At 44.9% G+C, this 25,947-nt stretch overlaps 3 protein-coding genes across 3 annotated transcripts; 1 reads left to right on the top strand and 2 right to left on the bottom strand.

Annotated features, from left to right (window-relative positions):
- Positions 1-1,941: 1,941 nt before the first annotated feature.
- On the bottom strand, positions 1,942-12,220 carry C922_04408 (hypothetical protein; the record flags this gene model as incomplete). Its single annotated transcript, XM_008819991.1, has 7 exons — positions 1,942-2,167; positions 2,339-2,449; positions 2,607-2,681; positions 2,857-3,990; positions 4,089-7,967; positions 8,072-9,105; positions 9,263-12,220. 7 exons carry the CDS (start codon positions 12,218-12,220, stop codon positions 1,942-1,944), a joined length of 9,417 nt encoding a protein of 3,138 aa, XP_008818213.1.
- A 1,648-nt stretch (positions 12,221-13,868) lies between these two features.
- C922_04409 (hypothetical protein) lies at positions 13,869-15,780 on the bottom strand (the record flags this gene model as incomplete). Its single annotated transcript, XM_008819992.1, has 3 exons — positions 13,869-13,946; positions 14,183-14,346; positions 14,622-15,780. 3 exons carry the CDS (start codon positions 15,778-15,780, stop codon positions 13,869-13,871), a joined length of 1,401 nt encoding a protein of 466 aa, XP_008818214.1.
- Positions 15,781-18,597: 2,817 nt separating this feature from the next.
- Positions 18,598-25,500, top strand: C922_04410 (hypothetical protein; the record flags this gene model as incomplete). Its single annotated transcript, XM_008819993.1, has 1 exon — positions 18,598-25,500. The coding sequence occupies one exon, from the start codon at positions 18,598-18,600 to the stop codon at positions 25,498-25,500; it is 6,903 nt and encodes a 2,300-aa protein (XP_008818215.1).
- Positions 25,501-25,947: the final 447 nt, after the last annotated feature.

The following is a 25,947-nucleotide window of genomic DNA, read 5'->3' on the forward strand; positions in this document are numbered from 1 at the left end:
ACATGTGGCCGTTAAAAAGGAGCTCGCTCGTGGGGGCGATTTATAATGGATTTTCCATTGTGCCTCATTTTACCTGGTCCGCCTGCGTGCTGTCCGTCTAGTTGAGGACGCGTGTGTGTGCGCGGAGGTAACCCCGTGCACGGTGAGTGAATATGCTCCAGATTTGCCCCACAGATAAGGGCCCATTTACGTAGTTACACATCCAGGCACACAGGAACCTGCACGTGCACACCTACTCGGCGGACAGTACGGAGGTGGACACAGGAGCCCACCGAAAACACACGCGAGGGGGCCACAAGCCGGCCGTGGACGAGCAAATAATACAATTAAATCGCAAACACGTCAGGAGGAGCATAATAAAAGTGTGCGTCAAACTCAAGGGAAAGGGACATGCGAGCTAGCAAATGAAAGCCAGCAAGTCATTGTTTATGCGCCGTGGGTGATATACATATGACTATTTCACCTGGAGAGGGTGGAAACGTACGTGAACATATTTTGTCGTGCAAAATTAAAGGGGAGTAAGGCACGCAAATGTCTTCCTGCGAAGTGTTAAAAAAAAAAAAAAATCAAAATGAGGAATAGGAATACCAAACAAATGTCCCCTTTTTTTTTTTTGCAAACACGCGAAATGAGCATGATTCACTGGATGATGCCAACCTTCGACAAGTGTAAATTAGTCCATAAGAATGGAAACAAATAATTCAAAATACTCACGTGAATCCTTTCGCCATTTGGGAATATCATGTATGTAAGGTATTCAAAATGAAAGGAAAGCAAGGAGGCACATCATGACGCCCACGGCTTATTTTCCGCTTCCCACCCCCTTGAAGGCGGTGAATTTTTTTTTTTTCCATTTTTGTGTGCAACGTGGAAAAAAAAAAAAAAAAAGAAAAGTGAGGCGAACGAGAGGGGGAAAATGATGCCGGATGGAGGACAAAAGTGCTGATAAATTGGCCAACCAGATAAACCACAGAGTAGCCAAAAGGAGGAACAAAAGAGAAGTAGAAATGGACGTGAGGGTGTAGTTTTCCATGGGGACGAACTGACCGGGTGAGGGACATGCCCCTGTATATACATCGGGCGAAGGACAACGCTGAAAGCGGGACAAACTGCATTCCCCCATAATGCGCAATGTTGTATGAGAATAGTTGCCTACCGATCGACCCCTTGAACGGGTGAACAGACTTGAATAGGGGATCTTAACCTGCTGCTTCATGAGGTAACAAATGAGGCGCAACATCACTATTTGGACTAGGCGGCCCATCACGGTGTATTTTCCAATTGGTTATCCATCTGACGTGGTCATTTCGTTTGGTGCCACAGCTGCGTGGCCTGGCCACTTTCTCCAAGTTCTTCCAACTTACATGGATTAATTTTCTCCAGTTTAGCAGCCCCCTAAGATGGAAAAAAAAAAAAATACGAATAACGGCCAGTGGCTACACCCCCGCCTTTTTCTGCACAACCTATGAACAGCTGCGTTTGCTTTAAAGTTTGTAAATGTAGTCAGGAAAAAAAAAAAAAAAAAAAAACAGAGGACTCTCCTCATATGGTATTCATTTGATGAGGTACTCACGTTAAAAAAAAACTCGCCAGTTGCATTCTCCGCCACTGCGATGAGGCTTTCGTCAGAATGGGACATGAGCACATAAAATCGGTGCTTCGTCTTCGTGCGCGCAGGTACATTTTGTGGCAAAAGAAAAAAAAGAAACACTCGTCTTCTGTTTGCAGGAGAATAAGTGTAGTTCGAAATAGAGGACCAAAAAGAACGAAATAAAAATAAATGTGGAGGTAAAGGAGTTGATTCAGAAACCATTGCGTCAGTACGGCCGCACTAACTCCTGCGGGGGGATGCACTTAAGTGCGTCATGAAGGAAAGCGTGCTGATGGAACTCGCGCGACCGCTTAGCGTGTCCGTCTAGCGTGGCCTCCGTGCCGTCCCCATCACTTGCTCTTTTCATAATTCTGAAATATTTTCACAATGATAAACCAGCAGACGGTAAAGATGTTGTTGATGTGCTCGTAGTGTTTCGTCCCCCGGCACATGTCGACCATGCGGATGTTCTTCAGAAGGAGCATTATGTCTCTTTTTAGGTCCATGGGTAATTTGTAAATGTCGTTCCGTAGCTTGGCGCCGATCAGAGTGAGCCAAGTGTCCTCTTTGACGAAACTGCACAGGAGGGAAGTGTTGTGTGTAAAGAGACACATAAGTGTCGGCAGACATTCGCAGAGGCGGAGATATGCACACATTGAAGCACATCGACTGGCGAGCTCTATTTGAAGGAACGCGTCTGCCACGTCCGGCCTTGGGAGGCCTTTTTTTGCACTCGCCGGGACTTACTTAAAATTTTGCAAAGACACGGTTGGGCTGTCCACAAAGAGTTGGAGTTCTTTCATGTTTTTTAAGACGTTAATGAATTCCGACGCGACGATTTTCCACTCGAGGAGTTTACTAAAAATGGGTGGGGTGGAAGAAGTCGCATTAGGGTTGTCACGTTGTGGTGGAGAGGGGCACGTAAGTGTGCGTTTTTTTTTGTTTTAGTTCTTTTTTGGTTCTTTTTGGTTTCTTTTTGGGATCTTCCTTTTTTTTCTTTCCCTGTGGCGCCTACTCGTTGTCGTAATATGTCCGGAGGAACTTAATAACGTCGTTTATTTGGACTCCTTTGCTCGCTATGCTTCGCAGCCTGGGTGGGGAGGTAGGAGTGTAGCGGTGTGTAGCGTCGTCTAGCGGTAGCTGCGTAGCTGCTTGCAGCGGTAGGTGTGGCGAGATAAACTGGTGTTCGCAGACTCGGGGTTGGATTCTCGTCCAGAGTGACGACCCCTGGGGAGGAATGCTCAAACACGGGGGGGAAAGCTTACTGGTCGTAGTGCGGGCGGTAGATGCGCGGGTACTCCGTGGAGCAGCAGGGAGGAATGCCGTAGCCAAAGAAAAAGGCCATAATGTTTTTTAACTCAAAAAGGATAGCATTGTTAAAGTAGTTTACATTTGCCGCGGAAAGAGAGATAATCAGGGATCTCAAAAGGGAGTGCAGATAGCGGACGACATATTTGATAAAACTCATTTGGATGAAATTCTTCTTCAGTTTCTTTGTGTGCGTGACGTTTCTCAAAATTGTGATTAACTTTATGTAGCCGACAATGTTGTACTTGTAGATATGAACATCCTTTGTCCCTTTTGACGTGGTTAATTCGGAGCAGCATTTTTGCTTTAAAATGTTTCCTACCTGGTCATTGGCTGGGTAGTGTCCATGGGGGTGGGCGGTAAATGAGCCCCCTTTAACAGCCCCGCCGCGGTAATTAGGAGCAGCGCCCTGATCATTACCCCCCCCAGTGTGATTCTCCTTTTCGAACGCATTAACATCACTCAAGCCGTAAAGCAAAAAGTAAAACTCGAAGGGGGAGTAGCTTCTCTTCTGGTAGTCTTTAAAATATTTGGAGAACCTTTTCGAGAATGGTAAAAAGAAGAAGGGGTGTTTCTGTTGGCATATGAGCAGCATATTGTACAGACTGTTCCATAGGAGCATTTCAAACGGGGCATCATCATAGAGTTGTACAATCTGGAGGCAGAAGTGGAAGGCGCTGTAAATGTTAAGCACATGGCTGCATATCGTTTTCCTCTCCACGTAGTTTGTGTAGTCTGATACGAAAAAGTAATTTTCCTTTGTGTAGACACTTGCGAAGGAGTCGGGTTTCCATTTGGGAGGACCCCCCTGGGTACGCTTCTCATCGTGAGAGTCCGCCTCACGGGTGTGACGATAAAATACCTGAAACAATCGGATGCTTCCATGTAGAATCAAATGAAGAATAGCTCGCACAATTTCGAGGCGAAACCAGTTTGCATTCCTCGCCGAAATGAAGTTACTCATATTGGATCCGCTCCCCCTGGGGGAAAATTCACTGGGCAGACAATTACAAAAATCGAAATGGTCTTTGTACTCCGAGTACATCTTCCGTTTGAATGCGTCAAGGATGCTTCTGTTCCTACCTATGGTTCTAATGAGGATGATTATAACCCAATCCGAAATGGGCAAAAACGAGGAGAGCTTTTTCAGCTGGTATATCAGAAATATGACGCCTATTAGTTCCTGTACATATTCTTTTTTTTTTTTTTTAATCTCAAGAAATGATTTTTCAATTTTTTTTCATCATTATTGTAAATGTCTATATTACAGAAATCGTACGTGTGGTAGTTTTTTTTTTTTTTCTTTCTGCAGAAAATGTTATCTTGGTTGATTGCACTGTTGGGGGCCTGACTCTCTGTAGCATTGGAGAGGTACTCGGAAAAAAGGTACTCCTTGTTGCTCATCGAGTTGTCTTTCGTTGTACCGGTTGATACGGCGCTGTGGATGCTGCTGAGATGGTCGCTGACGGGGAGATGCTCACTTTTGAACCTTACGTTGCCAAGGCATTCCAGCACCATCTTGATGTCCTCCTCCTCTTCCTTCTGAATGAGGAGCTCCTTCTCGTACGTAACTTTTCTTGTCCGTTTTTGCTGCGCGTTTTTATACGAATGGGGGGTACGCCTGCGGGAGAGGTCTCCGTCGTCTTGGCACATTTCGTGCTGATCCTGCGTCAGGGTTGCAATTCTCTCCACTACAATGTCCATTTCGGGTTCATTGTGGGAATCTTTGAGGGGTCCCTCTTTGTCCAAAACTGCGGAGTAGGACCCCCTCTGTGCATCTGCTTGCTTAAGGCTGACGTTGTCGTAGCTTCTGTACACGTCGTTCATCGTGGGCGGGAATATCAGCGGGAAGGACGTCGCACAGGAAGTTTTGGACGCGTTGGCGAGTTCGCGCGGTTCTTCCGGACGCTTCTCCTGCGGTTCCTCCTGCAGTTCCCCCTTTTGAGGCCATTTTCCTATCCGATTTGTGTTACTCTCTCTTGGAGAAGTATCCTGAGGGGGCACCCTTTGAGAGGGTGCCGTAGTGGCCCCCCGGGCGTCATGCACCAAATGGTGCTTGTCACTGAGACTAAGGGAGTAAACAAAATTGGCGCACTTTTGCGCGAAAAAAGAAATGATAATTTTGGGAGTCCGGTTATTTTTGTTCCTTAACAAAGACATGGAAACATAAAACGCATGCATGAACCTCTTCTGATTCAGATCGTTTCCATAAAACTCATCTGCATAGTCCAGAAACAAATTCTGAATAATCTTCTGAGTGCATAGGAACCTATTGTGAATAAAGCAAAGGGAATAAATGCACCTAATCTTTACCATGTAATGGAGGTATGTTGCCGTTATGGATTTGTAGAGACACTTTATCACTTCAACATTGATTGGAATATTTGCAATGGATATTTTTCTGCTCCATTTTTTTTTGTAATTTTTCTGTTTCTTGTAACTAGACGATGAGTAATTACGTTCTGATCCGTTCGAATTTTCATTCAAATCGTCGATAGTGGAAGTGGAAAAGTTACAGTCCAACACATCTGTCTCGCTTCCAGAACTGCTACTATGACTTGACAGTCTATCCATTTTAAGTAAATCATTTCTGCCATCGTTCACCAGACTGCTTCTCATTTTATCCTTCATGGGACCTTCTTCATTTCTCGAGATCCGAGCAGGATTTGCACTTTTCCTTTTTTCATAGTTGCCACTGTTGGGTAGCTCCAAAGCGGCGTCTTCGTCTTCTTCTTCCTCCTCCGCTACATAACCTGCATAGTTGGCATTCACGATGTTGTTCATTAGCCCTTTGGAGTTTTGGTGGGCGCCGATGTTGTTCTGATTTACTATAGACTTGGAAGTAACTTCCCGGTTGAGCATGCGATTCTTGTGAGGATTTTTTTCTTGTCCATGTGAAACGTCATAGCTATCGTTTAAGAGCTGATTATTTAGAGTGGCACCAGATGCAACATTAAATGGGTTATTCCCCATGTGGAAATCCTTTTTTTTGTGCTTGCCACTTTTGTTTGTGCTGAGCACAGATTGGATGAACTGCATGGAGTCTTCGCCGATGTTATCTCCGCTATTTGCAATGTCGTGTGGTGGGTTTGTCCCTGAGTTGGAGGCCCCTACTGCATGGGCATGCATATTTATGCCGAGTGTGCTATCTGCATGGGTGTCTTGATCGGTCTTATAATTCACGGCTGCGACTGCGGGGCCTACTCCTGCTGCTACTCCTGGTGCTACTGCCTCTCCTATTCCACCCCCCGCTGCTGCTGCTGGTACGTCCCCCGCTGCCTCCCCCCCTGCTACATTCCTCTGGAGGAAAAAGAAGGGGATAAAGGCCAAGGCGAAGGACGACTCCAGCTGCGAGAAAATATTGTTGTCATTGAGCAGCTGCTGAATCCACATACTGGCACTTTGCGTCCTTCTAATTCTCCCCAAGATGGAAAAGTCATTATCTATTCTAATCCAGAGTAGAGGAATCTTACCTTTGCTACAAATCTTGGCAACTAATTTTCTGTTATCAAGACACATCAGTGACTTGTCCTTCCTCAGGACCTTCTGTTTACAATACTCAATCATGTGCTTATCACTGTCATTTGTAACTCCAATGAACTTAACCGTTTCGTTCATATAGCTGTCAAACGCATCGAAGGAGTTTCCACTCACGTACTGCTCATGGTTGGACATAGATATGGACTCATGTTTGAAGGCCACCTTTTTCCTTCCCTTTTCGGGTCTGGCATTTACACTGAATCGGGTCGGAGTAACGTTCTCGAGTAGATTTTTTCTGATGACTCTTACTCCGTCATCTTCCACAATTTCTATCTTCAGAAAGCAAAAGAAGAACTTATTTTCGTCTACGGAGATTGGCATGTTGTTGGCCACATAGGGGTTAAGGTAGTTCTCCGCGTACAGTTTGTTGTTCAGGAGGAGATCCCTCATGGTTCTTATCTTTTCCTTGCTTTTCTTGATCTTTCGCTTTTCCCTTTTTTTTTTCTTTTCCTTCTTCGATTCGCCTCCGCGAGGTAAGTAACCCGCTGGGTAGGAAGATGCGTCCGCCTCTCCGTCCACCGCTACGTCACCCTCCATTTGGCTTATCTCATCTATGTACTCCCCTTTGGGCTTCCTCTGGGTCTTCCCCACGGACACTTCCTCATCCAAGATGGGATCGTACGGCGTGGCGGTTTCTTCCCCCCCCATCACGTCCCCTGCGTACGGATAGTCAAAATTGATGCTAGTGATACTCTGGAGCGTGCTGTAAGTTGGGTGATTGAGGGCATTCACGTCGCCGCCATATCCCCCCCGCTGCGCTTCTTCTTCTTCCTCCTCGTCGTCTTCTCCACCGTTCGGCAGACCTCTCGCCCGATCCGCTTGTTCTACGTATTCCATGTTTTCCACGCTTCTGGCGTATTCCACGCTTTCCACGTCTTCTACACTTTTCACACTCTCCATTGTGTCCATTTTTTTCCGCTTCTTTCTCTTCCTGTGCCTGTATCGGGCGCCGTCGTGGCGGCTCCCCCCGTATCTGTCTCTTCTTTTCTCCTTTCTTTTCCTCTCCTTTTTTTGCTTCTTTCTCCTTTGCTTGTCCGCATGGAACTTCCCCTCCGCGTGTTTGTCCCGATGGCCTAAAATGTCAATTTCGTCTTCTTCCCTGGCTTCCAGCGCGGGAGCATTAGCGCGTCTTAGGAGCTTCTTTTTTTTTTGAATTTTTCCCAGGAGGTGCAGGTAGTAGAACAAGCGAAGGGTCGTTCTCCACTGCGGGTAGATGCAACTGGTGTGGAAGGGAGTTGTGCTGTTGTACTCATGGATGTGATGCTTGTCTACACACAACTCACTTAGCTTCTTCACATTACAATTTTTAAATTTCTGATACGCGATGATATTATTGTACAGGTTTCCTTTCCCAGTGGTCAAGGCGAGGTCATCGGACCCTACGTATCCGAAACCAAGGTAGAAGTTTCCATCCCTTGCGATGAGTTCCAAGCTATCATAATTAGAGTAGGGCAAATTGATTAACTCTTTTTTTTTTCTTAAAATATAATTTCTGCATATTCTTAGACGCTTCCTTAATTTTTCTGCCCTGATTAGGTCGTCCACAGTTGTAGTTTGTTCCCTATTGGAATGGTTTTTTTTTTTTTTTTTTTTTTTTTCTTTTCCTTCTCGTGATGCTTTCTCTTTTTTGACTTCCTTTTTTTGAAGACGTCGCTTTGCACAGGAGCATCTTCACTGGGGGGCACTTCACTGGGAGGTACTTCACCGGGGGGCATTTCACTGCTGATCATTTCACTATACGGCGCTCTTCTGTAAAGAGCGCCCCCCGTCTGGTCATTCTGGGGGTAACCTTCTATTGAGCCTTCCGTGTGGCGATTTGCACTAGACCAATTATATTCGTTTTCACTCTGAAGGGGGGTTGTGACTTCTGGTTCGCGAAGTGCCTGTTCCTCCCTCTTGGGAACATAGCCGATGGGGTTTCTGCGCCTGATAACTTTGCTACTACGCGTGGTGCTCATCACGTCGGGGAGCCCCATCTTCCTAAGCGTGGCACTCGGGAGGAAGGAAAAAGTTTTAGGCTTCCTCTTCATGACGTATCTGTTTAGCAAATCGTTGGCTTTCCGGCTGAGCAGGTCCTCATGATATTCATAAAAGTGGTTTGCCTGAATGTTCTTCTTTTGCTTTAAAAAGGTGAGGAAGTGTTTCTCCAAATCATGGTGGAAGTAATCACTTGGGGACCCCTTTTCGGAGAGCTTATCGTAGTAGATTCTGTCCAGATAATCGTGCATAATCATTTTGTTCCTTCGACTGTTGTGCTTCCCCCCATGTGTATCGCTCTTCGAATCGATGTGCTTATTCAGCTCCAGAAGGTTGTACACACTGGTAGATGCCATCTCAGCAAGGAAGTAGTCAGAGTGGAAATTCTCATTCACAAAGTTGAAGGGGTTAATGGAGTTTTGGCTCACCAGAAAATTGAAGCTGTCCATGGAAGTCCCTTTTCTCTGTAGGTGCACGTTGAATGTTAGGATGTACTGACAGACTCCGTAGCCCTTAATGTACGTTTGGAGGAATTGCGAGAAATATTTTTCTAGGAGCTGATACTGCTCGTGCTCGTCTGTCCTGAGTTCGCTGGAGTTAGCGTGCAGGTCGATCTTCTTCATTTTGAACTTGTTCTTGGGGAGCTGCTTGTAGCTTTCTATGTATCTCCGCGTGCACTCGGCGAGGACCTGCAGTGTGGCGGCGGTGGGAAAGGGGCCAACGTGGTGACATGCAATCGGATTGGTCAGATGCAGTCGGCGCGAACGGATGAATGTACATGGTGAAGCGATTTGGTAGCCTCTAACGGATCGACGCCCTGCAGTGACGTGCACCGCTTCGCCTCACCTGCTTCCAAAACTTGGACGAACTGATCACCCGTCCGTTCCGCTTGACGTAGGAAAAGAAGAGCGAAAAGCAGTATTGGTGAATGGACGCACAGAAGGAGAAGGTCTTCAATATGTTGAAGAAAATCCGGACACAGAGGAACGCTTTAAGGAAGAACAGGTGGTTTATCGCATAGGGGGATCGGCTGTAGGTGGGGACATTATCCCCCATGGGTGGAATGTTAGAGTGGGTTGACGCTGTCTCGGCAGGCGTCTTCCACACTTGCGACGACGTGAAGGATTTCCCCCTGTCCTTACTACAATGGTAAAACAAATTCACATCACCGAAGAGCTCCACGACGGAGCAGTATCTCTCCCTCAGCTCGTAAAAAATGACATTCATTTCGATCGTCCCGAAAATCTGCTCCAAATACTTCTGCAGGATTAAGCACTTGAGCATAGACACCACGTGGATATTTTCGTCCTTCACTACGTCCGCGTAGTGGTCAAAGCAAAGAGAGAGCAGCCCTTCTGCCATGACAATCTTGTAACTATACAGACTTATGTTAAAAAGGGTGTCATACAAGGAGTGCAAAATCTGAGTGGAGAATACAATAACATTTCCAAAGATAAAATACTTATTGTTGCCGAGAAAAATATAAGGTTCGGATAACTTTGCATTTAACAGGTTACTGTTGGCGAAGAGACTGTAACCATTCTTCATATCCTCATAGGTGTGGGCACTGATGGAACATTCGATACTTTCCGACGAGGGGTAATTCTCGAAATTTAAAAAGGCTAGAGGGAGGAATAAAACTGTGATGTTTTCGAAGGGGAAGCTTTCTTTACTCATCTCGAGAAATGTTCGCAGTACGTATCCGATGTGATAACTGGAATGCACCATTTCGTCTTTGTAATTTTTTAAGGTGAAGATGAATATGTTTGGCACGACTTTATCCTTCACTCGTTCGTAGTAGCTGCAGCACTCCTTCTTCTTCGTGCTGCCTTTTTCGCGGTACTCGCTCGTGGGGGGGGCGGCGGTGTGACCAACCAGTATCACACAGTCCGGATTATTTCCACCATCCGCATCGTTCTCACCGTCTGCATCGTTCCCACCGTCCGCATTATTCACACCATCTGCATTATTCACCCCGTCTGCGTTGTCCACATTAATGGCCTCCTCGCTGCTCTCCTCCGAGTCGACGTAGTACCGCTTCATTGAAGACCTCCGTTTGGTCTTTCCCCCAGAGAAGATGTTCTCCCTGGAGGGCGGCATCGTACCCTCTGTGAGTTTCTCCATCCTGCCAGAGTCACCTCCCCCCCCTTTGCCCTTCGCCTTCCCGTACTGATCAGCCGAATAGAATTTGTTACTTCTAGAGCCCGTCTCCGTTTTGTACAAAAACTCGTAATTTATTTTGTGGAAATCTTTAAGGTTTAGATTATTTAAGTGAAGGAAATCGAAGCTACCACCATAGAGAGAGATCTCATGGGGAGCCAATTTGCCATTTCGATTACTCGACTTATAAAGAAAGAAGTTCGCATTGCCAACCTCGTACACATTTATTAGACTGTTGGACGATATAACCACGTAGGGTTTTTCAATTTTGAAGAGAAGTCTCCAAGAGCATCTCCCATAAATGCTATTCATTTTTGACAAAGTGGGGAACCAAGCGCAGTTACAGGCATAGTTCTGTAATGCTAGCAGTAAGTTTTCACTTCTGTTAAAATAGAGATTGTTAAAGGAGGATGATAAATTGAAGAAGGAAAATGTCAGACTTATTTCTATTATAATCTTCACGTGGTATTCTCCCTTCCTCTTTACTGTAACTGTTTCTCCTTGACAGAAATTTTTCCAGTTGTTGTAATTTTTTTCCTTTTCCTTGTTCCATATTTCGTCTTCTATCGTTATGAACATGTAGTTGTTCCCCTGGAGGTGATTTTCTTCTGTGTATTTGTTTAAGGAGACCAAGTCTAGGATGTTTGGGATGCGTTTTCTGTTGTGATTATCGGGAAATCCGTCGTCTTCCCCCCCTTCGGTGTGTTCCCAGGGGGGGTATCCATAACCCTTGGCGAGTTCTCCATTTTCATTACTGCGTCCATTCGAGTGAGCAAAATTGACTTGCTTCAACTTTAACTTCAACTTGGAGTTTTCCCTCTTTTCTGTTTCTCCATCTGTTGCTATGCCGTCTGGGGGTCCCGCCTCTTTCTCTCCTGCGCCTTGACCTGGCATCTCACTGTGTCCAATACGTTTATACAAGTTATAACGGCAGTGCTGGTCGCGATGGCCGTCCGCACCGTACTGGCCATACTTCCGATTTGCCCACCCTGCGGCGTCACCTTGGGCATAGGGCTCGTTCCCATGCCTCAAGCTGCTATATATGATGTAGTACCTCTCCTGTTCTTTTCCATTCATTTTAACATCCTGGTAAGAACTCGAGTTGATCTTGTGTGGCATTTCAAGAATGACGAATATTTTTCTTTCTTTCTTTTTCTTCATAAACTTGGCGTAGGCTTTGTCCTCCAGTAGGGGGACGTCTCGCGAGGCCTCCTCCTGTGAGTCTCCTCCGTTTAACGCGGCGTATCTGGAGTGCTTCTTGTTCTTTCTGTCTTTTCCGTGCTTGATGTGCTTTCCAGGATTGCCATGTTTGTTGTGTCTCACCTCTTGGTCACCTCTTCTCCCCTGGGTGATTTGGCCATCCCCTGGATCTATGGTGTCCCCCCCTTCATCTTCTCCCTGCACCTCGTCCTCCTCTTCTTCTTCCCCCGTTTGGCTATCACCCCCTTCACAGCAGTATGTGTCTCTCCTAATTCGAACTTTGTTAATGTCATAGTTGACCTTGGCAAAATCTTCCTCATCGTAAAGATAATAAATGGGCATGTACAGGGCCAGGGTCATGGTGGTGCTCCCTTCGATTCTCTCATTGTGCATGTCAATATTGACCGAGAGGTCCTGCTTCTTCAGCACGAAGAAGTAGTCCATGTTTGTTTTGCTTCGTTAGTTCGTTTGTCCCTTCGTATCCTGACCGTTAGGAGCGTACACATGAGAAGGGGTGCACGTGGGTAGAAGTATATGAACACATAGCTGTACACATGTCTGTTTCGTTTTATCCTCCTCTGTACAGTTTCAGCCACAGATGGTTGTGTCCTCACACGTGCGTACAAGGAGGGGCAGGCCCTAGGCTGGTCGCTTCTTAGCTTTTTCTACGAGGAGAAGCAAAAATGACAGCTGTTCCCGAAAGGGATGGTCGTCCCCTGTTGTGGATGGTGATGTGGCTTTTCTACTCTGCTCGATTGGGGGAAAGCAAAGAGGTATAAATGTGCACCCCTTATCTGCGAGGGATCTCAGTGTGAAAGATTATTTCGAGAAACATTAGGCGCCCCTTCTCTGTGAGGCCCCTTTTCCACCGTGTCAAACTCGGGGGGAAGAACATCTCCCCTTTAGGAGGGGCGGAACATAGCAAACTATGTCCCTATTCTTATGGTACACTCCTCTTCGAATTGGGCATTTTCGTATTCTAGATTCCCTTAAAACGAGAGTGTAGAAGGAAGAGGGGCGTTGAGGTGGGAGCTTTCACTAAAAGGCCATTTTGTGCCTTTCCTCTCAGGTCTGGTCGTTCATTTGTGAGATTTCCAAGAAGGCCATGAAGAAAGCGGCTACTCGTTGACAGTTAAAAAAAAAAAACAAATCTTCTACTCTTTTCGTTTGCAACCTTTTTCGTTCGAAATTGTAAGAGAGGTCACTGCTACCGAGAAGGAACAAGCAAAACTGTTCAGTTTAAAAAATAAATGCAATCAAAAGTGATGACATGAGCCATCCTCCTGGGTACTTGTAAAAGTGGGGAAGAAAAAAAAAAAAAAACACGAAATGTGAGGCGGTGGATTGACGTTAAAATGTTAGAGAAAAGAAGGCAATTTTTCTCTTAGCGATTTTTTTTTCTTTTTTTTTTTCCCATACAGGGGGGCGAATTGTATATTTGTATGATTCTGCGTTTTCTTTAACTTGATAGGCGTATTCAACGAGCCAATCAGAGCTACAATTACATGTCAAACAGTGCAACACCGTATGGTGTTATATCTACCCCAGAGAAACAAATCAGCTGGGCTGAGTAACCCTTTTACGTGTGCGGAAAGACGCTATATATATAATATATATATGATGCTCCTCCCATATCAGTGGGCAACCCCTGCATGTACAGTCCCGACGCAATAGAAAGCATCACATGAGTTGTCAGGAGGGGACTCTTCACAGATATGTCCATCCAACGTTGCGTCCATTTCTCCGCCTTATGCTCGCCCATGCCTGTGAACACTTTGGTAGTTGCAAAAGTTGGCCGCCAACGACACACCTATCCCAAAGTATATTTTAAGAAGGGAAAATCCGCTGAACCCAAAAAGAGGCATCATAAAATCGAATACCAAAAAAAAAAAAAAAAAAGAGGAGTGGACGGGGGGAGGAAAAAGGAAACTGTCATTTTGTTAACGCCTTGTAACAAAAAAAACACAACGCTGTTATAACGGGGCGTTGGAGTCTCCACACTTATCTGCCGAAACGCAGCGTTAATTGATATAGTAGGAATAAGTTATTACTTCCTTCGTGTCTACCCTCTAAATTATTATTAGCACCTACTTTATTGTGATCCATCATCATTCAGCAGCAGCCAACGTGTCCCTTCTTCGTTTAGTATTTCGGCCTTCTTTATAAGATCCTATGGAAGGGGAAAAATGAATGACGATGTGTGTGGGGGTAGCGATGGGTATGAAATCCGTGCCCCCGGGGGGGAGGAGGAAAAACATTTCCTTGGGGGCTCCTCACAAAGCAACGCCTTGTGACATTTCTTCAACGTGAGTAAATTCTCGGTCTCCCCCTCCATTTGTCCCTTTGCATAAGAGGAAAATGTGGGTATATTCCCATGGGCTCAGATATACACATGTAGTTGATTACCCCCCGGTTCTTTCTGACGCCTCCGTATGCCGCCAATTGGTTGTTCCAAACAAACACGACAAAGTTCGAACGCGAGAAGTTTAAACTGGGTCCCTCCTTCCATTCGCCCGTCTGAAAGTCATATATTTCGACAGAGCTGAGATCCTTCACGCCAGTTGATCCGCCTTGAAGGGAAAAGAGATAAAAAAAAAAAGGTATAAATGAAAATGTTAAGTTGTGCCGCTCCCAAATGGGAGCTACGAATTGGAAAAGGGTAATCAACTATATCTGGTAAATGCGGAGTATGGGTTCATAAAAAAGACCCTTATCTTCACCTACACTTTACAAAACTGTAAGAAATGGAAATGGGGGACACATGGGGCATACACGGGGTACACACGGGGTACACAGGGGGTACACACGGGAAATTTCCACACCGAAGGTGACCCTTCTTACATACCTATGGCATACAGCTTGTCCTGGAACACCACAGTCGAAAGGCCGAGACGCGCCTGCTTTAGAGGCTTACCCATAATCCACTTCATTTTTTTGTCCTTCAAATTTAACATTTCCATACTTTTGTGCACCTTGCCATAGTCTCCAATTCCGTCCTTTCCCCCAAGGATAAAAATCATATTTTTAAAGATGGCTGCACTGGCAGAGTGTCTGGCACAGTTGAGAGGGGGAAGGGACCTCCACGAATTTATTTTGCTGTCATAGTATTCTACACTGTTTAAAATGTGGTGATTGCCTTCCCCTCCTAAAATGAAAAGGTCATCATCTTCTGTACATACTCCACAAAAATTGGATCTTGGAAAATGCATGAGGTTTATTTGTTTCCATGTCTGTTTTTCTGCACAGAATTTTTCAACCAGTCCGTATTTTTTTTTCCCATCACTTCCCCCTATGGCAAGGATTTCCCGATTTTTTGTCACACATAAGAAGTGTCCGTTTCTCAGAGAGGGCAATTTCTTTATTTTCATTTTTATTGTATAGTTTTTATCCTTTTCCGTGGATGTGTGTGTGGATATGTGTATGGATATGAGTTCAGTGTTGGAGAGGATTGTTTTTTTGGAGTCACTCAGCACGTAGGCGTACACGATGTGCAGTTCTCCCTCTTGTTCGCCTTCTGTTCCGTTGCTCCTTCCGTTTGCGCTCGCCCCGTTCACGTAGCGGTTGCTTCTTTCTTTCAGAGTCGTTTGCTGGGGATTCACCTTGACGCTGTCTGCACTATTTGAGTTGTCATCTTTGTTCTCATTGTTGTTACCATCTCTGTTACCATTGTTGTTACCATCTCTGTTACCATTGTTTTCATCATCGTTGTCATCGTCGTTGTCGTCCTCTTTGCTTACCACTTGGATGCTATTCGCGCTGAGGAGGCTTCTGCTTTGTCCGTCGCTTGTCCCGTTGGTGCCTAAATTTGTGGGATGGAAATTTTCCTCATTATTCAGTGTCATCTCGTTATGGTTTTCGCCAATTTTGTTTTTTTTGTTTTTTAAAAAGTCCGCTTCGTTTAAGCAGGAATCCGGAAGAGCCTTGCTCAAAACATCCGTTCTGTAGGCTGAGGAATTAATGCAGAGTGCAGAGGGGGGGAGGACCAACTCGATGTACATACACATGCGCTTGTATGGATGTGTACACGTACGGTTACATGTGCTGCTTAAAAAAAAAGGCCTTGAGAGATCCAACACGTAATGCGGGAAAAATAACGGCAATGTTGACGTTTCGCTTCAAAGGGGTATGGAAAAAAATATGTCCGAATTAAAGTGCGAGAGTGAGGTAGCAATAAACGATGCGTGCATACCCCAAATAAGAGAAAGGAATTGAAAAAGCAGTGCATTATGTGTTTTGCAGAAAAAAAAAGAAAACCTTAAAATTCAAAGGAAAAAAAAAAGTGGTATAAAATGTGAGGAACAAAAAGTGAGGGGAAAAAAATGATGTAGGACATAGCTGTTCATTTTTGTTCATAAAAAAAAAAAAACAACAAATGTGCAAATATCCGAACATATAATCTCCACACGCATGTAAAAGATAAAAAATGAACCCCCCCTTTTGGTATATAATGAAGTTTCTTGGTAAACCTAATTTCTTTGCTTTTTGTCCCAACGCTCAGGAACCGTCTGTGCAACCGAGTCGTTCCACTTGTAGAGGTGAATTTTTAGTGGTCGGCGGGTAGCACCCCACAATCCAAATAGTTTTGTTTTCCCTTGTGTGACATAATTTCGAGGATACGAAAAGCAAGCTACGGGGAAGTTAACATTGTTTAGAAAAACAAAACAGGAAATGCATCCTCGCAAAAAGCTACTTAAGAGCGATGTTTTCCTTGTTTCACTTTTTCGGGAACGTGGAAAACGGGGAAAGGATTTTATTCTCTTAATTTCTTTTTTTTATATATTTCATTTTTTTTCTCTTTGACGGAAGAGGCCTCCCCCCTTATGCGCATGGATAGAAATGTAACTTTGGAATGTGGATAAAATGAAGTGCAATGGGTATATAGAAGAAGAAAAAAAAATATATGAAAACACATGGGGGTATAGATATGCATACCCACATGTGTGTGCAACTGGTTCTCGGGAATTCCACACCACTTGGAATTTATTACAAAATTGACCCTTTCCGAAAATTGTTCACGAAATTGGCGATACATTAATTCGGGTGTATGACAAAATTTGTTCTTAGCAAAAATCACTATTTTGAAGTAGCACTATGGTAATTGTCGAGTGGGCGATTTGCTTCACTCACTATATTTTCCCTTTTTTGTAAAATGACAATATACACATTTAGCCCATTGTTTAAAAGCTTAGCGTTCTTCATATGTGTCTGTCTTTCTTAATAGGGACGTACAGCTCGATTGTAGTTCCCTTTTGAGAAGACCCTTGAGGCATAGACATGTTCTGCGAGCGGTAACGGTGGAACCCTTTGATCCGCGGGGAAAAAACAACGGGATTAACATTGTGGTCCGGTTTAAAAGACGAGGGATATTTTTTCACTATTCTACAGTTCTTCGCATTAATGTGGATACACACTTGTATGCCATGTGGGTTAAGAAGAAAAAAAATGCTTTACTAGTGTGCGAATAGTGAAAAGTTTTTTTTTTTTTTTTTTTTTTTCTAAAATAGTAAATATTGCCTGACCCGTTCAGAAAATTTCTTCGTCTTTAGAAAGCTTTTTACCTGGGATGTGCGGAAAAAAAAAAATTCTTCGGCAGCCAAAACAGCCAAATAGCCAAACGGCCAAAAAGCTAAAAAGCTAAAATGTCCGAAACGACCGGGACAAGAACAAGTGCGTACGGAAAAAAATTGCAAAGCGGACTTGTATGTAAAAATGATGAGGAAGAAAAACAATAACGAGTTGTGTGAGAACTCCTCAGGGAATAAAAAGGTTTAATTACTTCCTTAAGATTAAAGAACGTCTTTTTTGTTTTGGGCGTAACTAACACTTTTGCCATTTGTATGTTTTGTACTTTTCCGCACTGAGTGGACATTTTTGTTTGTTCACCCCTTCCATTTTGACGCGCACGTTTTGTTTTTCGTTGCGTCGCGTTTCTTTCCGTTGTTTCGATGCGCTTCGCTTTACTTTGCTTTTGTTTGTTTTCCTGAACGAGGAATGATTTCCCAATTAAATTCTAATTCTTGAAAAAACAAAAACAGCGCGCGTCCGTGGGGTAACATACCGATGTCTAGCGGATGATTATGAAAATTGTTTGCCCGACATACCTTCACAAGTTTGTTAAAAAAAAAAAAAAAGAGGGGATTTTCATTTTGCGTCTATTTAGCTTTATAGAGAATTTCCCTTTTTACGCTACACACAGTTGTCGAAGCTTCTGCATTTTTAGCAAGAGCTGCGCGTGAAGCCAAAAAAGTGAAAATAATTTAAAAAAAAAAAAAAAAAGGAAAAATAAAAAAAAGAAGAGGAGCTAAACAACCAGCTTACACATTTCCTTGTCTGTGCTTAAACAGAGCCCTTTTTTTTGTTCCGCGCGTGCCTCCCTTCCGGGACACCCATATGGCAAACTGTTTTTACGTCCACATTTAATTGCCGCTGCTATGTACTTATGTATATATATAGACGTAGTACATTCTTTTGGGCACCTATAATTTGTCCCTTTCTGAATTCCCCCCTCCACCAAGGCACGAAACACGCTGCAACCATGAAAGTGTTTAAAGTTGAGGACATTAAAATGCGAGCGCCATTTTGAAATTATTCTATTGCTGCAAATATATCCCTCCTGGAAGTCTCTTTTTAGTCCCCCCCAAGGTTTTAACACTACACGTGTGTATATATATAGGCGTATTCATACCTGCGCGTAGCTTCATTCAGGGGGACTTAAACACAGTAAAGGACAACTATTTGCCTTAGCAGACAATAAGCAAACGCTGACGTAGAGTAAAATCCACGTGAGGGAAGCATATAACTGTGCTGCTTTTCAACTGCAAATGAAGAACAGCCTTATAATGGACGAGAACAATGAAGCGCGGAACTGTGAAAGTGTGTTCACGTTAGGGGCTCCCTCAGAAATGTTGGGAATCAATGGGGCAGGGCCTTTTAAAAGAACCGATGATGGAAGCAGAAGGAGGAACATCGGTGGAAGTAGCAGCCGCAGTAGCAACCCAGGCAGTAACTGGAGTCGCTCGAGCACCCCCTTCGTGGACGTACCCGACAAAATGTATGACAAGAGCGTAACGGTGGAATACAACAGCGATAATGACCGTTCCTGCCAGAGAAATAAATATAAGGAATTCTCTAAGCAGAGCACTCTAAATGTGGATAATAACGATGAGGGAAACGAGACGGAGTGTTCCTTTGGGTCTAGCAATTCCTGCGCCGAAAGGGAAGGGAAAGGCTACGTTAACTTGTGCAAAAGAACATGCAAAGGGGGTGGCCAACCAACTCGAGAAGGCCAACCCAGCACAGATGATATGATTAGCCTTAATGCACTGGAAAAGAACGAAGGGAATATGTACATAAGGAACGAAGTAGGTACATGCCAAACAAACAAAAGTGAAAATGACAAGAAGAGGGAACCGGAAGAAGGGAATCTTCTCAAGTTTGAGCAAAACGAATCAGTTTTGCGACAAAAAAAAGATAAGAATGTCCACAAGATATCAGAAAGGTATGATGATACCTCGGGAAACAATCTAGACATGAACTGGAAAAAGTCGCAAATAAAGACATGCATTAGAATTAAGCCGCTAGATTCTGTGGGGAAAAATCTAGAAAATGTAATCACGCAGAGAGGATTAAACAAAATATTAATTAATTACGGAGTGCAGAGTGAAAACAAGAAATGTGAATTTGTCGTGGATAGAATTTTCAATGAAGGAAGTACGCAATCGGACATATGGAAGAGCATTTGTTTTTGCATAGACTCTGTTTTCCATTTTAAGAATGCAACTGTGTTCGCGCATGGCCATACGGGGACGGGGAAAACTTATACTATGATTGGTCCAGACGTCATGGAGCTAATTAAAAGGAAGAAGAGAAGGATCCCGCACTCCGCTAGGCTCATGCAACCGATTGAATTGTTACTCAATACGAATAGTTTGAGGCTTCCAAATGGGGGTGGCGGTAGTGCTAGTGGCAACGGAAACGGCAACGGAAACGGCAACAGCAACAGCAACAACAGCAGTAACAACTTCTTGTACGAGAGAAAGAGGTCTTGCTCGCAGCCCATCTTTAACTTCCCTCCGAGAGTAATCCCCCTGGTGAATGGGAACTATTGCACTTATAGGAAAATGTACGAATCGTCGTGCAGCGCGCAGTGTAACGCGGCGCACACTTCTGCGAACAGCAGCGGGAACAGTACAGTGAACATTACAAGGAACAGTACAAGGAACAGCATCGTGAACAGCCGCACGAATAGCACCAAGAACAGCTGCACAAACATCGCCCCAAACGGACCCCTAAATGCTAGGTACTATCACAAGTCAAATGCGGAGTGCATGAGTGAGAGCAGCTATTATGGGAAGTACGAAAACTGCAAAACGTTTTCCGAGTATCGAATGGAGTATAAGCCTAATGTGAAGTATTTGCAGGACGAAATTCGGCTGATTTTGAATTCAGACACGAAGGGGATGATTCCCAGGGCGTGTGAGGAAATAATGAGCAGATTGTCCCTGCAGAGGGGGGTTGGCGGTGAGGCGGAGGCACATCATGGGGAGAGAGGTGACAGGAGCGATGATAGAAGCAATCATCTACGTGACTGTCGAAGCGGTAACTTTAACGGGGTCCGCAACCCTCACGCGGAGAAAACGAAGGAGGTATTTAAAAACGTGAAGGTGTACGTCTCTTACATGCAACTATATAACGATAGAATATTTGACCTGTTAAATCCGTGTACGGAATCGCAGCCCTATTTAAGCACTCAAAAGTCTAAGCTTTCCAACAGCGCCACGTTTGTCTCTGGTTTGCTAACCGTGGAGGTAGCCAGCTGTGAAGAGCTGATGGAGCTCCTGATAGATGGTACAAGTAACAGAGCATGCAGAATCACAAAAACGAATGAAATGTCAACAAGATCCCATTCGATATTTAAAATAGAGTTACGACATGTGAATCCTTCGAAGCCTGAATGTTTTAAGTCAGGAAATTTGTTGCTAATTGACTTGGCTGGGAATGAAAAGTATGCAGCGTCTAATGAAAAACTATACACCACAGAAGTCTGTTCTATCAATAGGAGTTTATCTGCCCTGTCCCTATGCATAAACGAATTGTCCAAGGGGAATAAAAACATCAGTTACAGAAACTCCATTTTGACGAGACTGCTACAGGATTCTCTGGGAGGTTCCAGCAAAACTGTTTTTATATGCACCATATCTTCATGCATGAGAAATGTCCGTGACACACTGTCGTCGTTGAAGCTAGTTTCGAGGGCAAAGAAGATACAAGTCGAGAGCAGGGGTAACAACGCCTATGTGTATGAGGAGGATATACGAAGACTGCAGAAGGAGTTGTACTTTTTGAGGAAGTTTGTCTTTTTTCAATACATTACGAATAAGTATGAAAGTAGGAAGAGGCTACGGAAGATGAAGCAGTTCTATTTTGAAAATTTTTTGGGTCAGGGCGAGTCCTATTTTGAGAGGACTAGCGGTGGTAGTGGAGAGGTCGTCCCCGAGGATAATCTATGCGTCGATTGGGAAGGTAAGAACATTCCAGATGACACCATGAAGAAGGGAAACACGGACGAAGAGGAATCCAACCAAGATGATGCTAGTAAAGTTGAGCTCAATGAGCATGCAACTACCTACGCCGGAATAGAAAGCATCTACAACGAGTACGAACGAAAGTCCTTTAATTCATTGCTGTACCAGTGGAATTTGAACAAGGGTAGCATTAGGAAGGTAAGGGACTCACCGCTAACCCCTTTGATGCCGCTAAACGGAGTGGATAGCAGAAGGAACCCTTGGTTCCATAGCAATGGCAACGTGAGCAAGAAAAACATAATGAACTTCATCGAAACCCACACCATAGAGTATGAGGTCGACAGTGATGAGGACCTGTTCGGCGGGGGCAGCGATTTAGGGGAAAGCAGAGAGGGGGAGGAGGAAGCAGAAGAAGATACAGAAGAAGATGAAGAAGAAGACGCAGAAGAAGATGCAGAAGAAGATGCAGAAGGGGGAGGATACGTCGAAGAGGATGCTGGGTGTAACGGAAAGGATGACAATAGGGGTGACAGTGGCGGGAGAGAGGATGTACGCAGGTATTACACCGTGGATGGGGATTATGAGAACGAGGGATCTAACGCTGAGGTGTCAGACAAACAGGGTGACCTCTGCGCTGATAAGGCACACCCAAACGGAGAAATGATGAAAGGGGGAAAAAAAAGTGTGGAAATATTCCCTCCTCGTGAAGATAGTAAGAGAGGCACTTTTGAAGAAACATGCAAGGGGGGAGCTATGGATGGGCATGGAAGAGGGGCAAATGTCATAGCAAAGGAGGAGCCTGCCCATTTGGTTCAGGTCAAAAGGGGAAAAAAAGAGGATACAACTGTTAGTACTGCGAAAGGGGAAAATGGAAAGAACAACACAACACAGATACTCTGTAGTGATAGCGAATTAAGGAGCGCACGGGAGAAGGTGAGAGAAGCGACTGTGCTGAGTGCAAATGCTAAGAAGTTAAAAAAATCGAGGGTAAAGAAAAATGATGGCGTTTCGGGCTTAGCGGAGGGGGTAGTGTCTACATTGAATACCCCAACCAGAGAGACAATTCCGAAGAACACAAAAAAACTGGTGAGCGCGAGCAGGAACGAGGGGAACCACAATAGGAGCCACCGAAAGGCAGAAATGAAGTCATTTTTCTTAAATTTTTCGATGCATATTAACAAGAGAAAGGGCACTAGCGGTACTTTCAAAAATAGAGCAAAGGAAAATAACACACTGAAGGGGTCTGAACTAAGAAGGAGGAAGGAAAAGATCGGTAAGTGTGCTAAAGTGCAGAAGCGGGGACGTCGCTGTAACACCTGTAACAATGATGAAAGTGCTGCTTTGAACTCCACTGGGAGGGAGGCTTACTGCCGAAAGAAAGGGTATGCCGAGTTGGTAAATTCTCGCAAATCGGCTAACTCGCTGGAGGTGAGTAATGGCTCTAATTTGGCTCCAGCTGGTGGTCTCATCGCGGCGTCCATCTCGAAAAGACGCAGAGGGAGTAGTAGTCATAGTAGTAATGATAGTAGTAATCATAATAGTAGTGCACACGGCGGAAAGATTGGACAAGCTGGTGGCACAGTTAGTAGGGCTCCAATCGATGGAAGGAACCGCTCAAAAAAGGAGGAAGATCAAGCAGAGGCAGAAAATAACAGGCAAGTAAAGCCAATTTTCTCCAGCGACCGTAGCCACGTTTACAAAAAGTCCTCCTCTAATGAGACACTATATGCAAAAGGGCGTGGCAATGATGAAGAGGGAAGCCCAGCCATTTCGTCCCACCTGGGGCATCTACTCCGATTAGGCGACTCAAAGAAGAAGCACCATTATGTTAACAATGTAGGGATAAACAATATGGTAATAAATAGGATTAACATTTTCCCCAATTCTAAGGTAGTGAGGAATTGCAATGAGGTCACGAGTGGGGTGGAAAATAAAGATACGTCATGTCCGAAGGGTGAAAAGAGCTGCAGCGAGGTGAGAAGAAGAGAAGCTTGTGAAAGGGAAGGGGTGTGGGAAGGACATGATCCTATGAGTGACAGGAAGAATGGCGACAGAGGCAGATCGGTCAGTGAGAACTGCTGCTTCAGTAATTGGAAAAATAAAACTATTATAGGCCAAAACGGCAAGGGGAAGTTTGCCTACTATATTGAATTTAACAAGATGAATGATGTGAGGAAGTGCATCATGGAAGGTCAGACAATAAGAGGGGTTGCAGAAGGGGACACCGATTTGGCAGTGCGCAATGGGGGGGAAGTCCGCATCGAGGAGACCAACGCTGGGGTGGAGAAAAATGTGAAGACATGTTTGATTCCCAAAGTTGAGGAGAGCTGGCTCAACTTTGAGAAAAAAATAGGAATGAAATTGGGGGAGGAAAAGGAAGGAGTTGAAAGTGGATACGGGGGCAGAGGTGGAAGAGAGGGTAGCAGCGTGGTGGGGACTATCAGCCCGGTGAGTATTACCAACCCGGTGAGCACTACCAACGAAGTGCATATGTCCCATTCTAAGCGCGACAGCGGAATGAGCGCCCTGGAGGAAAACAAGAGAAAGCTGGACACGTTAAAAAACCGCTATGAGAGGATGCTGGCTGAGTCACAAAAAAGGGATTCTAGGGACGCCTTTTGTTTGAGACATTCTGTCGGGGATGCAGACACAGGGAAGGGTAGTGGTGGAAGCGGAAATGGGACTGCTGCCCGAAGTAGTGGTAACGAGACCGTCGCATCGGTGCGTAATGGGAGAAGTTTGCATCATATGGAAATGGAGACAGTTGAGAGGAAGAAGACTAATATGTTTGGGGCCAACAAACAGGTCACCCCTATGCAGATGAGCAAGAATGGTGTAGCATTTAACGGAACAAATGATAAGTCAAGGGAGGAGAGGCACACATATGAGAAGGCGAAAAGGGTAGGAATGAGGTCTAATTTGGATAGCATGACCAGCAGTATGTATAATATTCAAGATATGATAAAGGCGTCTTATAGATCGAAAAAGGGGCGATTCTTCCTGCGCGACGACCTTAGCGGTGTGAATTCAGGCGGGGAAAAACATCACAAAGGTGACCTGGTAAGTAACTTCCGGAATTTGAAGAATCACCATGAAGAGAATCACCATGAAGAGAAGCACCTTGTAGGGAAGCACCATGTAGAGAAGTACCATGCTGAGAATCACCGCATGGATGGAAGTAACCAGAAGGGGACGCCCGCGGCTACCCCTGTTGGCAGGGTGGTGTACCTTCCAAATGGAGAGGAACTATATTGGCGAAAGAAGCCCACTGCCGGGCCTGAGGAGGTCAACCTAAATGGGCGTTTGATTTATGTAAGGGGAAATAAAGCCAGGGTTGCTGCCGCCACTTATGTGAATGCTAATGATAAAGGTGGCGGCTTGGACAAGCACAGGAGAAATTGGCAGCACCATGTGGCTAGCCTAAACCCTGCAGATGCCTATGGCAGTGCACCTAATGTAGGAGTAGAAAGGAAGACGTCCCAAAATGGAGCAGTGAGTAACTGTGTACTACTGGCCACGCATGGGAATGCGACCAGTTGGGAGGGGCACACTAGCGGAATGTTATCACACCGGAGAAATAATCCGAACAGGGTGGATGGAGGAAGGGAATCACATCAGATATGGAAGGACAAATTAAATGGGGAAAGACACAATGTGAATAAGTTTAGAGAGAAATATTTTCTTCATGGACTTCTCCACCGTGAGCATCTACCTCACAAGGACAATTCGATGCATGCCGGCTATTATCAAAGTAGGAAAATGCACAAGGTCAATTTGTTTGCCCCAAACGGAGGTAGCAGCAACTGTGATGGGTATCCCATTCAGGAAGGTGAAAAGATGAGGAACGGTCATTATGGCAATAGACATGGAACCCACAGGGAAGGGTTCCAAGATAATCATCGAAACAACGTGATGCCTTATAGGAGTAAATCTATAATCAATGAGAAGATAAAAAATGTGCACTACTGTGGCAACGGGTTTCAGTCGGGTAAGTTTGTTGTTAGGAGTGGTTTTACCCATGGCGAAAGAACTACGAAGGATGAGGCTCTCCCCCCTGGGGAGGACACAAGAACGTTTGGGCCTCCCCCTCAGATGCACTTCCAAGATGTTAATAGAAACGAAATTAGTCAATTCAGGGTGATACGAAGAGGTGGAGGGCGGTGTACAGGAGGGGTGTACGGTGCGGCCGCACGCAGATGAAATGGGGAAGAAGTAGTTTCCTCGCCAAAAGTGGCCGCTTCCTTTTTGTCCGCGTAGTTGTCCTTGGGGTGGACAGAAATGTGTGCAGAGGAATATGCTTGGCAGATTAGCGGATCTGCAAAAAAAAAAAAAGAAAAAAAAGGCGAAGTCCAAGTTGAAGTCGATTCGCGAGGCAGAGCGGAACACATTTTAAATTTTGAAGAGGAACGTGTAATGCTGAAAAGTTCAGTTTAGTGCTTTCCTAAAAAAGAACTTCATTTTTAAGAAAATTGTTGCCCATTTCTGAGGAACGGCAGGGAACGGTGTCCCTGCAGGGTTGCAAGTTGTCCAAATTTGTTTCGTCGTCCTGCTGAAGGCTTCCGTTGGTTAGCGCCTGTCTGGGCGTACCTCCCGCTATCCAGCGGCTACTGTGAATGAGAGGTCCGATTATGATGCGCACTCATGCGA

Source organism: Plasmodium inui (genome assembly GCF_000524495.1).
Source record: "Plasmodium inui San Antonio 1 unplaced genomic scaffold supercont1.22, whole genome shotgun sequence".
Taxonomy (NCBI): Eukaryota; Apicomplexa; class Aconoidasida; order Haemosporida; family Plasmodiidae; genus Plasmodium; species Plasmodium inui.